Source organism: Anolis sagrei, chromosome 1 (assembly GCF_037176765.1).
Source record: "Anolis sagrei isolate rAnoSag1 chromosome 1, rAnoSag1.mat, whole genome shotgun sequence".
NCBI classification, from domain to species: domain Eukaryota; kingdom Metazoa; phylum Chordata; class Lepidosauria; order Squamata; family Dactyloidae; genus Anolis; species Anolis sagrei.
Window position 1 is genome coordinate 193,662,253 of NC_090021.1, and position 12,972 is coordinate 193,675,224.

At 40.6% G+C, this 12,972-nt stretch overlaps 1 protein-coding gene across 2 annotated transcripts in view; it reads right to left on the bottom strand.

Moving 5' to 3' along the window:
- The window catches only part of METAP1D (methionyl aminopeptidase type 1D, mitochondrial), a 115,890-nt gene that overhangs the window by 68,427 nt on the left and 34,491 nt on the right, over positions 1-12,972 (bottom strand). Inside the window, exon 2 of one of the 2 annotated variants that reach the window (XM_067471533.1) lies at positions 7,911-8,011. The exons of the other annotated variant lie outside the window; for it this stretch is intronic. Within the exon in view, the coding sequence (XP_067327634.1) occupies positions 7,911-8,007 (97 nt within the window). The 5' untranslated portion in view covers positions 8,008-8,011. The remainder of the gene's footprint in view (positions 1-7,910; positions 8,012-12,972) is intronic. 2 annotated transcript variants of the gene reach the window in all.

The following is a 12,972-nucleotide window of genomic DNA, read 5'->3' on the forward strand; positions in this document are numbered from 1 at the left end:
ACTCACTCCTAGATGTTCCTGTAACCAGTCTGGCTACCATATTTTGAACCAGCTGGAGTTTCTGAACTTGGTACAAAGGTAGTCCAAAGTAAAGTGCATTGCATAACAAGCACTGGTGAAACATGAAAGGGTTAGAGAGGAAACACATTGTTGACTCAGTCTCTACACTATAGAACTACATGTCTAAGGTGTAAGGATTGCAGGACAAAAGGCTCAGGCGGAAGCATTCGAGAGGATCTCAAACCCAGGGAAATATGAGAGAGTGCTGGGGAAGTACAAACATGATGGCCATGCGGGCTAGATAGTTCCAAAATTTTCAATATGCTATTTACGTAATTGGAGATATGGTCTTTACTTCATTGTCCAGATATCAGAGCAGCTGCTATGTTCTGAGGCAAAAAGCATGACCCCTACCCCAAACAAGTCAAAAGTAAGCACATTCGCAAAGACAGTTTCTCTTATTATTTTGTGCTAATAAGAGTCAAAATTGTGATAGGGTGCTACTGTATTGGTTTTTCAGATTACGGACTGATTAGCTAAATGACAAAAAAATATAATTTATAAAATGTAGCCCTTAAAGAGACCAATAAAAACCAATTAACTAGCACTATAATGTTTTTCAAGAGCAAAAGCTCTGTTTTATTGCTTTCAATGCAGCATGTCTTTCTCAAGTCTCTTGATACTATCTAGCTATCTTATTTTTAAAAACCAAACACACTCTTTTTCTGTCTTCATGCATCGCTACACAGTTATAACATATGATTCCACTTTAACTACCATAGCAGCAGCTTATGGAATCTTGGGATTTGTTGTTCTATTAGGTACTTAGAATTCTCTATAAGAGAGCTCTAGTGCCTCCTTAATTTAATTTTCCCACAACCAACCTGTAAATTTGGCAGGGAATTGAGGTCCCCAATGCTTCCTAATGAGCCTTGAAACCTAAAAAAAGTATTTATACCCTGCCTCCATCGCCCCAAAGGGATTCGGGGCGGCTCACAGAAGCACTTTGAAGTGCTGCATGTAAAACAAACAATATGTAAGCATATAAACAAAAGCATAAATCAAAATCAATAAACACCCCATCTGATAAAATTATAAAATTCCTAAAACGCAGTAGAATCTGCGAACAAAGCTGGCTAGCTACAATTAACAAAGCAAAGTGCTGGAGTGAGGCGATAGCTGAATCCTCAAATCTGACCACATATTGCACAAGGTCAAAGGCTCGTCTCAAAGCCATGTTTTTAAACTAGCCTGAAGGGTTTGGAGAGTGGGGGCTAACCTAATATCTCTAGGAAGGGTATTCTAGAGCTGGGGGGCCACCACTGAGAAGGCCCTCTCTCTTGTCCTCACCAGCTGTGCTTGAGACGGATTGAGAGAAGGACATCCCTGGCAGATCTCAAAGCCTACGCCAGTTTACAGAAGGAGATTAGCTATATACAGTGGATCACAGTCCACTACACACACCCATATAAACATATTGCAGATTTTCAAGATCTGTCCATTTCTGCCTTTAAAGATTGCTATCATTTTTATTGTCGATGTTGTAATTCTCCTCCTCCTCCTCCTCCTCCCTCTTCTTCTTCTTCCTTTGTCCAAACTTCAGTATGTCAAACGCAGGATACAGATATTCTTAACTTCTATTTTTCGCCAAAGTGCTGTCATTGTCAAGAGATAAGAATGTATCCCCTATCCCAGAAACTTAAATCTTCAGTACAAGTTTATCTTACTTTCAAAATGAAAGTCATTATTAAGTCTCTGAGGTGACAAAAGAAGGTGAATGTGTTTTTTGAGAGTTGGGAGGAAATAAGCATGATCATTTGGATTTAAGGGAGAGGCCTGAAAAGCTGTGCTGTTGTCAGCACAGGATAATAAACCTTTATGGTAACAGAGGTGCTGTAGAAGTATGCAATATTTGTGCTATGTTTGCTTTCTTGCTACCAGCTGTGCCTGTAACAGGTGGAAACAGGTTGCTTTCATGGAAGAAAAGGTGCAGCTTGGGGTCTATGTATCTACATTTTGACTTATCAGGAAGGGAAAAGCTTTTTTTGGAAATATGTGGAGCAGGTGGTCCTTGAAAGATAAGACATGGATGGAAGCTCTCAATTCATTCAAAGAAGGAGAAGGAGAACAAAGAGGAGGAAAGAAGCAGCCAATATTGGTTACTGCTTCAGTAAGAGTAGTTGCCTCTGCCCCTACCACCGCATCCTCTGCAATGAAGGCTCTGCCTCTACCACCGCCTTCTCTGCAATGCTCAATCCCTCATTTGCCAATCTCCTTCTTTGCTTTTCAAACTATGATCTCAAATTTGCGATTCAGAGATTTGCAATCCTGACACTGTAGTCGAAGGAAAGAGAGGAATAGACTTTGGGTGAAATAAGGAAATTGAAGCAAGTTACAAGGAAACTCCGTGGGTTGTCTTTTGGAGGTTGTTGGGCTGATGTGGTGTGAACTTTTGGCTGTAGAAACTAAAGAATAAACAAGAGCTAAAGCCAAAGATGGGGCTGGGCCTTGTTTTTCTTTGACACCCTCTACACTTTTTTCAAGTTGCCCACGGGCCACATTTTGTGCAGATCTGCTCTACACCCATGAAGAGAGCATGGAAAATAAATAAAATGAACCTGAAAACAGGGAAGGTCTTGTATGATTTAACAGGCACAATGGAATCCTAATAAGATGAGTCATGATTAGAACATAATAATGAAATTATATAACCTATTCCAAAAAGAACGAAGAGTAACATTTTATACCAAGGATGTGCATGTCTGTGAGGAGATCAATGACTTAAAGCTTGGAAACATGGGAATGTTGACAGCATTTTGGTAAAGCTTACAGGAGAGACAAATGATAGTGACATCATTCTGAAGTTTTACTATAGGTCCCCCCAAGTCAGACTGATGATTTTAGTGAAGCCCAAACATATGATAAAATATTTAAAAAATGACATATAGTCATGATGGATTTTAATCACCCACATATTTGTTGGAAATCAAATTCAGCCAAGAACATGAGGTCTAACAAATTCCTCACCAGCCTTATCAACTTAGTAAATGACATCAAATTAAATGAGGGTAATGAATACCTCAGAAGAAAGCATCCTATTTTAAAATTATCTTGAGATACTGAAGAACTGGATAAAACCAACAAAATTATTTTCAACAACTAGGCAAGAAAAATGAAGTGCATGGATGCAGGATGGCTGACACCTCACTTGAAAACAATGCATGCGAAAGTGATATTGGAATCTTGGTAGACCACAAACTCAATGGGCGTCTACAGTGTACGGAGATGGCCAAAAGAGTCAAAGTAATTCTAGACTCCATTAATAGGAATAGTGTCCATATCAAAGGAAGCAGTAGTGCCATTCTAATTTGCTTTGGGTAGACCTCACCTAGAATGCTGTGTCCAGCTCTGAACACCTCATTTCAAAGACAACTCTGACAAACTTGAATATGTCCAAAAAAAGGTGAACAGGATGATCAATAACTTAGGGAGTTTAACCACACCACTAACAAAGGATGGGTAACTATTTTCAGTCCCGTGACTTAAATATTAATTAGGAGGTGAAAGGGGGTAGGGAGGCTGCATGTCAGCAACAGGCAAAGGCTAAGGCCAGGGTAGGCTGTGTCAAAACAAAATGAGCAGGACCAAAATTCTTACCACTGAGGAATCTTCCAATCAAGCATAAATAAACACAACAAATGCATGTCTCCTCAGGAGAAAGTGCAAGGAAAATGGCTTCCCTGCTAGCAGGCCTCCCGCTGGGTTTCATGCAGGGGATTTAAAGTGTAAATACCTTTAAATCCCTTCTTATCTCCAACTGTGAGATTAAACTTCCCTATCCCTGTTTTACATCATCTCTTCAAATTATTTCTCAATGTCTTACTTATCCTTCAATGACCATCACAACCCAAAGTGAGTTTGTGAGTACAGGGAAGCAGGGGCTACATGCACAAAAGAATGCCGAGTGTGAAGTTCCAAGTGTTGGGATGTTGGGTTCTAGACAGAGCTTCCCGAGCCATATATTGAGAAATACATGCTTGGTGCACCCCAACAGCTAGCCAACACGACAAATTTTAATTGTAGACATCACCCATTTGAAAGAGTCAATATTAGTTTCCCTATGAAAAGTGGAACAGTGCAGGGAGAGTATGTTACTCAGCCTTCCGATTTAACTTACAGTTTATGAGTGATCTTAAAGCTGAACACATTTGTGCAGCAACTAAGAAGCAACAGAGTGGTAGTGAATTTATTTATTTATTTGGAGTGCTTCTACCCCGCCCTTCTCAACCCCCTAGGGGAGACTCAGGGCGGCTTACAAAAGGCACAATTTGATGCCTAACAATTCACAAAATACAGTACAATATACAATATACAATACACAAATTTACCATATAATGTCAATAGTTATAACTAATTAAAACAATCAAACAGTATACTAGCAGCAAAAAAATCATCTTGTGGTCAATGTTCGCCAATTCATAGTCCGTAATCCATCTAGCATTGTCATTATCCTTTCCTACTCTGGTCATAATTGGTTGTCTTTGTCCATCTGCCAGCTTACCCGAAGGCCTGGTCCCACATCCAGGTTTTTAGCTTCCTTCTGAAAGCAAGGAGGGATGTTGATGACCTAATCTCCCCCGGGAGTGCATTCCACAGGCAAGGGGCCACCACCGAGAAGGCCCTGTCCCTCGTCCACCAGTCTCGCTTGTGATAAAGATGGGGCCAAGAGCAGGGCCTCCCAGCAGATCTTAAACTCCGAGGTAGGACGTAGAAGGAGATACGTTCAGACAGGTACACTGGGCCGGAGCCGTAAAGGGTTTTGTAGGTCAAAACCAGCACTTTGAACTGTGCTCGGAACTGGATCGGCAGCCAGTGGAGCTGACATAGCAGGGGGGTGGTATGCTCCCTGTATGACGCTCCGGTGAGTAATCTAGCCACCGCCCATTGGACTAATTGAAGTTTCTGAACAGTCTTCAAAGGCAACCCCACGTAAAGCACATTGCAGTAATCTATTCGGGATGTAACAAGAGCGTTAAGGGGATAGGAGGCTATGCTGGCACCTTCTTTGGCAGAGAGTTACTTATTTAAACCAGCATTTGTTTTGTGAGATTTATTCACTGTTTTATATGTTTGACACAATGTTTTATATGCTGTGCCTTTACCTATTCAGCTATCCTGTATAGTGTATAACAACAACAAAACAACAACAACAACAACAACTTTATTTTTGTGTTCCACCTCCATCTCCCCGAAGAGACTCAGGTCAGCTTACATGGGGGCAAACCCAAGATTCAACATAGAACGGCAGAATTTAACTTATCTAAAATGTTTTTTCTTTGATTTGTGAATACCTCTATTTGCGTGTATGTAGTACATAATTAGGTATCTTGGAGATGGGTTCAACATCCAAAAACAGAATTCATTTATGTTTCATATACATTCTACATACATAGCCTGAAAGTAATTGTATGTAATATTATAAATAATTATGAGCGTGAAACAAACTTTCTGCACATTGAACCATAAGAAAACAAAGGTGTCACTATTCCAGCCACCCCAGTGGATTTGGGAATATTTTGGATTTCGGAATTCAAGATAAGGAATGCTCAACCTATATGAAATAAAATACATCAGCATACATCACTTAATAAAACCTCAGACAAAGAAACCTCTTCTTAACAAGTATTTTTAGAGGAGCCAAGGCTAGCTCCTTTTTCTTGTCTTCTGTCTCACTGGAAGGCTTTCCCCTCTTGCCCTGGCATTGGGAAAATGGTGAAGGAAAGCTGGGTTGCAGCAGAGTGTCGGCAATAAACACTGCAATAAGGCTTGACCTGGAAATAAATCTTACTACAGCTGTGTGCTTATGAACAACAGGCAAAGTAACATCTGTCTCCAAAATCACTTCATTGAGCATGCGTGAACAGCAAAATGGGGGGGGGGGGGGGAATAGGTTAGCCTGCTTCACAAGTTGCCATTGCATGTTCAAAAAGCATAGAAGTATACATTTTGCCACCAAAATGGAAATTATAAAAAAGTGGGGATTGATGAAAAGCAAATATAATCCCAGTTTTGGTTTGGAAGAAGCTTTCAACGGATATCTAAAGGTAAAGGTAAAAGTTTCCCCTGACATTAAGTCTAGTTGTGTTCGACTCTGGAGGGTGGTGCTCATCTCCATTTCTAGGCCGAAGAGCCAGCGATGTCCATAGATACCTCCTAGATTATGTGGCCAGCATGACTGCATGGAGCAACGTTAGGGATATCTAGAAGATTCAAAATGTTTTTGTGTACTTAATGCAAGGTTTAGTTGACCTGGTTGTTTCATTTCACATTTGTATAACGTTAGTTCTAAATAAAAGGTTTGTTGAAACTGGGATCATACAAGAACTGTGCGAACACTGAGGAATGGAGTGCAGACCAATAGCCTCCAACATCACCCAAATGGTTTGGATGGGAACTACTGTACTTGAATGGGAAATGACCCCACAGTCTTTTGATAAAGTGATGGGATGCCAGTAGGTGTTAATATCTAACAGGAATGAGCAACTTGCCATCTTTCAAATTTCAGGCCCCGCCTCTCTTTGCGATCGCATCTCCCTCTATGAACCGGCGCGAACTTTAAGATCTTCCGGGGAGGCCCTCCTTTTTCTCCTGCCACGGTCACAAGCACGGTTGGTGGGGACGAGAGAGAGGGCCTTCTCGATGGTGGCCCCCCGCCTCTGGAACGCTCTTTCTGGAGAAATAAGACAGGCCCCATCCCTCCCCTCCTTTCGTAAGAGCCTGAAGACCTGGTGGTTTAAACAAACCTTTGGGAATGACTACTTCTAGCTCTGCCCCAGATACTGTTGAAATTGGCCGTATCTTTTTCTACCCAGGTCACTTTCTCCTATTAGCCCCTGGAAATGTACAGCCATAGACTCTACCTAATTTCCCAGGTCCTCTAAAATCACACTAGCCCAGCCCGACCTTTTAAACTGCTTTGAACAGGCAGGATTCTTTTAAATACATGTGCTATTGTGGTTTTAATGCTTATATTGTCTTATTAATTTTATGTTTATGCTGTTTTCTTTGTATGTATTGATTATGTATTGGAAACCTCTCTGAGATAGAGCGGTATATAAAGTTTTGTTGTTGTTGTTGTAGCCCTCCAAATGTTACAGTTTCTATTAGTATCATGCAGTATATCTGGATAGAACAATGAGAGTTGCAGTCTTACACTTGCTAGAACCCCACAACCTGGTAATCTTTTGAAACAAAAGCTCCCTCAAAGAACTTACGCAAGTCCATTGAATCCAAGGCCATGGTTCTATATATGCTACACTACGGAGTACCATGGATCTGGATCAGTGGTTCTCAACCTGTGGTTCCCCATATATTTTGGTCTTCAACTCCCAGAAATCCTAACAGCTGGTAAATTGGCTGGGATTTCTGGGAGTTGTAGGCCAAAATAACTGGGGACCCACAGGTTGAGAACCACTGATCTGGATCTTTGTGTAAACACTCGTGGGAGTCTTGTGAATTGGGCTGCACCAATTCTTTAATCACAAAAGCAATAAGGCTTCTTTGCAGTTCATCAAGGATTTTGGTGGTGGTTGTCCAAAGTTTGACACCTTGTCCACTTCTGATCTTGTTTTTCTCAAATCATACTGCTGGCTCAGCTGATAGGAAAGGACGGCCAAAGAGTTTATGTAAGTCCAATTACTAAGTACCCCTGCAGAAATGAAAGGCAATGACTTTTGGTGGTGAGCACAAACTCAGCATTCAGACGTCTCTTACATTTTCAACGGCTTTGCCTTCCATCATAAGACCTTACTGTGAAAACTGAGCAAGAAACTAATGGGATACTATAGATAACAACCTAATGGTTCAAACTATACCACAATTAAGTAGAAATACATTTCGTAAGAACCTACCCCATGCTCTTCTGCAGACTGAGGACAACGTGCTGGACTGTGCAGATGACTTCAAGGATGGTACAGGGAGCTTAGAAACACAGAAGGTTGGAATCATTTCCCTGTTGTAAAGCAGCAATGTATCACTATTACTATTCTAAGCACAAAAAGGGAAAGCTGCATAAGGAAGACTAGGGGGATTCTGGGAGCTTTAGTCCACGAAAGGAACTGTTCAAATCTCTGCAAGCGCTCCATCCTATCAAGCCCTCAGCTCCCTCTTGCGACTGTTGGAAGTTGTAGCAAGGGTTTGCCCTCCTCCCCTTCTCTGAATGGAAAGCGGAGATGGCTTGCAAAGCGAGTTCATTTGTTTCTTCGAGGATGCTGCGGCAACTGCTGCATGGCACAAAACAAAAACTTTCGCGACAAGGGCTAGAGATCATGATTGGATCCGGCAGCCCAGTCTAACTTAAACGTATGTGAAATAACACCTTAACTAATTTCCCCCATGCAAATATAAAATATGGCCAAAGAAAACATGACTAAGAAAAACCATGCAAAGGAAATCAAGACTGAATTTTCAGTACAACTGAAAGCTTAATCTGCATTATCCTGTTTTCTTAACATATATTTTTAATGTTCATTGAAAACAAAAACCTCCAAATCGACCCTCTGTTTCTAACCTAACATTCACAGCCAATTTAATACACTAACATCATCAATCACTAGAGACAAGGAACCACTGGCTGCGTTCCCAAAGTCAGTTCACACAAGCCATGCCCCCCACACTTCTACACACATCTAAGTCGGTGTCAAATTCTGTTTACTTCTGTTTATTCTACTGCTGACAGTTCCCCACGCAAGAAACCATTTAGTGTCCTAAATATACCTTTTAAACGGGATGAAATACCGGTTTCGAAATTGAACAGCGTATGATATATACTTCCTTACTAATTTCTCAACCAAACTGACTGCCTGCTACTGGGCACACTTACAGTTCAGAAATACTGCCATACGATAAGCTTAACTGGGTGGGGGAAATCTAGCATGGTCTAAGATAGACACCTTTCTTAATGTTGACCACTTTTTTCTAAGAGATAATAGATCTATGGTGCAAATTTCAATGACTAAATCAGACATTTACAATACTCTGTAATAAAAGATAGCAACATTAAAATCCAGCAAACAAAAAGACTCACCCTCACATGGCTGGTTTGCTGCTTGAATAGAATGATTTTCAAGCATAATGAATCCAAATGTAATGTGTACATGGTTTTTATAAGTGCTGGGTCTTATCAATATATCCTTTCACTATATTAACTAGTATTCAGTAAAGGCTTCTCCCCTATCTTTGCTGGAAATAGCCCTTGATTTTCCTTTAACATAGGGGCTGAGTTGAGACTGGACTAATGATGACGGGGTGGGAAGATTATTTTAATTTTCTAGCAGGCAGCATGCCCCACATTTATTAGCCTCCTTATTGCAGGTCTATTTTAATTGTTATCTGCTCACGCATGCAGCATTATATAATGAAATGCTCCCATTTCACTCAATGAGTAGTAAGGATTTTTATGTGTACATCCATAATGACCCTTAATTAAGCTGATTTTAGTAATTCAAATGTGACTTTTCTTCCGGTCAACAAGATCCGCACACCTCCTCCGCCCCAAGAGAAAGGTTGGCAGTGATTCCTTTTAAAGTGTTTCTTATTGAACAGAAGCAAGAATAATTGCGCTACGTTCCAGAGAGCTGCAACATAGTCCATCCATAACACAAGTCCACGTTATTTTCAACACACATTAGTGCAAGTGCTCTCATGTTTCGTCAAGCTATTAAATCATGTTTAGTTAACCTTTAAATGAAGCTGCGGAAAATTTGCCACAGCAGAATTCACAGTGTAAATAAAGGGAGCAACTAATGAAATAATATGTATTTTATATATCTATAGAGAGAAAGAGAGAGAGAGAGAGAGGAGGGGGGATTTGTGAAATACTAATTGCATTTGTAATACAAGTTCCAAATACCAATTATATACAAAATACCAAACTGTTTATAATAAAAGATTGAATTAATATCTAGTACAAAGGCCCATTAAGCTATCATATATAAGCAACTGATTGCTGGCTGAACGGCATTTTGCTTAATCAAGCATAAAATGATTAGCTATTTCCAAGATTGCTGGGCTGACTTACAGCAAATATTGTCCAATTGTATTTGTTCCGATTTCAAAATCGTTTAGTAATTAAGAAAAATTGCTCGTTTTTGAATTCCTATTTTAATAGTTGTATTTGTTTAGCACATTTAGGACTGGACAGAAAGAAAGGGGCAGCAATGTTCTTCAGCTTATTACAATATTTCCAACCTCTAAGATTTTGTTGCTCTATGGTAGTGTTTCTCAACCTTCCTAATGCCACGATCCCTCCATACAGTTCCTCAATGTGGTGGTGACCCCAACCATAAAATTATTTTCATTGCTACTTCATAACTGTAATTTTGCTGCTGTTATGAATCATAATGTAAGTATCTGATATGCAGGTTGTATATTCACTGGACCAAATTTGGCACAAATACCCCATACGCTCAAATTTGAATACTGCTGGGATGGGGGGGAGGTGATTGATTTTGTCATTGGGGAGTTGTAGTTACTGGGATTTATAGTTAGCCTACAATCAAAGACCATTCTGAACTCCACCAATGATGGAATTGAACCAAATGTGACACAGAACTTCCATGACCAACAGAAATACTGGAAGGGTTTGGTGGGCATTGACCTTGAGTTTTTGAGTTGTAGTTCACCTATATCCAGAGAGTACTGTGGACTCAAACAATGATGGATCTGGACCAAACTTGGCACGAATACTCAATATGCCCAAATGTGAACACAGATGGAGTTTGGGGAAAATAGACTCTGGCATTGGGGAGGTGCTGGGATTTATAGTTCACCTACAATCAAAGAGCATTCTGAACCCCACCAACAAGAGAATTGGGCCAAACTTTCCTCACAGAACTCCATGAACAACAGAAACTACTGTGTTTTTTATGGTCTTTGGTGACCCCTCTGATACCCCCTCTTGACCCCTCCAGGGGTCCTGACCCCCAGGTTGAGAAATACTGCTCTAGGAATTGACAGGCAAGTTGAAAGCTTGCATACTCACGTGAATTTATAGGCAAATATATAAATAGATACAGAAATGTTAACTACTAAATTGTTTCTCTCTCAAAACAAGTTTGAAGTTTTTAAATTTCTAACCAACTTGTGTGGGAGGGTTAAAGCAAACTATGAACTGTATCAAGTCAAATCAGAGTGTTGAAGTGTTAATTCTTAATTTCAGATTTTTCAAAGGTATTTCAATGATCAAGATCAAGACAGCAAATTCTGCAAACAGAAGATTAACATAAAATACAGATTTTAATAAAGGGAAAATGCAAAACATGTGATATGCAGATGTTGGCAAAGGGGGGGGGCATGGGGAGAAAGAAAATGCACATGTCCTCGAAAACTTCACCATTATATGATTGAAGTTTTTTTTACAAGTCTGTGTAACCTGTGCAAAAGAAGAGGGGCTCACATTTCACACACAGTAACCTGTATATTGACAGAAGAAAAGAACAACACAAGAAGTGCCTTGGGCAGAAGCTTAAACTGATTGGGCAAAAAAGGAAGACAAGGGCTCTTAAAATTAAACAAAAGCAAAACCACCCTGTTGACAAATGTTGGTTACATCAAAGCAACCACACAACTTTTCCTTCTTCTTAGCCACTAGCTAATGTCACCTCTCCTGGAAATGACTATAACTTTAAGCAATGTTTTGAATATCATCTTTCTTTAAAAATCAGCATAAATGTGGTGAGAAGAGGACCTTAAGATGAGAAGGCTTTATGAAACAACACGGGATTTTACATGGTCATATCTCTACACCCACATGCTGGTTATGTCGGCCTCTGCCTTTTTACTTCCAGGGGTTAACCATTCTGGCAGCCAAATAAAACACTGTGGGATCCAAGCAATTACAGATATAGTCAAAGGCCAGACTCTATTCTGAAATCTATTTGCACAGACAAGGTCTTCCAATTTAACTTACAGGAAACAAGCCAGTCTCCTTCTCTCCAGATGGCTTCCACCTTTCTCCTCCATGTCCGGAAATCATGGCCAAGGGACAGGGCCCTCAGAAGAAAATCTTAGCCTCAAGGAAGACAATTCTCACATGTTCCTTCCCTTCTCACTCTGTCTCCATCACAACCCTTCACAAATACACTTATCTTTGAAAGCCCTACCTAGACAGACCTGAAGGCTTGGGCCAACAAGCAAGAACTGCCTCCTCTTTCTGTTTGCTTCCTCTGTGACTCGAAACCTCCAAAGGAAATGGTCCAACCCCAAATTGGCAATACAGTGTTCCCTCACTTATTGCGGGGGGTTCCGCTCCAAGACCACCCATGATAAGTGAAAATCCGCAAAGTAGGGACACCATATTAATTTTAATATTTATACATTATTTTATATATTTTATATATTCTTACCAGTGCTTCCTTACCCACTTCCTGGCCCATCCCAAGGGCACCTGCCTGTCTCCCTGGCCTCTGCAGAGCCTCCGGAGCCACAAAGGCAGCAGCAGGCCAGGGAGGAAGGCCTTCCCCACCACACCTTAAGCCACTGTACTTCCCGGCCTCCACTGGATGTAAATATTTAATATTTTATTAATATTTTCAAAAACCCATGAAACAGCAATTCCGCTAAAAGCAAACCGCGAAGTAGCAAGGGAACACTGTATCTGCTTTGCCAATTCTATGTTTGGGGTATTGGTAGTAATGATGGAGGATATAGTCCCAGTGGCGGCACTTTCTCTGAGTGGGGCCACCATGTCACTGTCATTCACAGCTGCCTGTGTGACAGTAACTTGTTGTGTGGCTCAGTTTTCATTCCAAGCAACTGCCCAGAGGAAAAATGCCAGGCAATTGATGGATATTGGTGCATCTCAATGTTCTCACTTTTCACTAATTTGAGGAGAGCCAAAGGAACCACCAACAGTAGGCCACCTGCAAAGGTGTGGGCTTTAGTAAACCAACATCTCTGTGTGACACATAACAA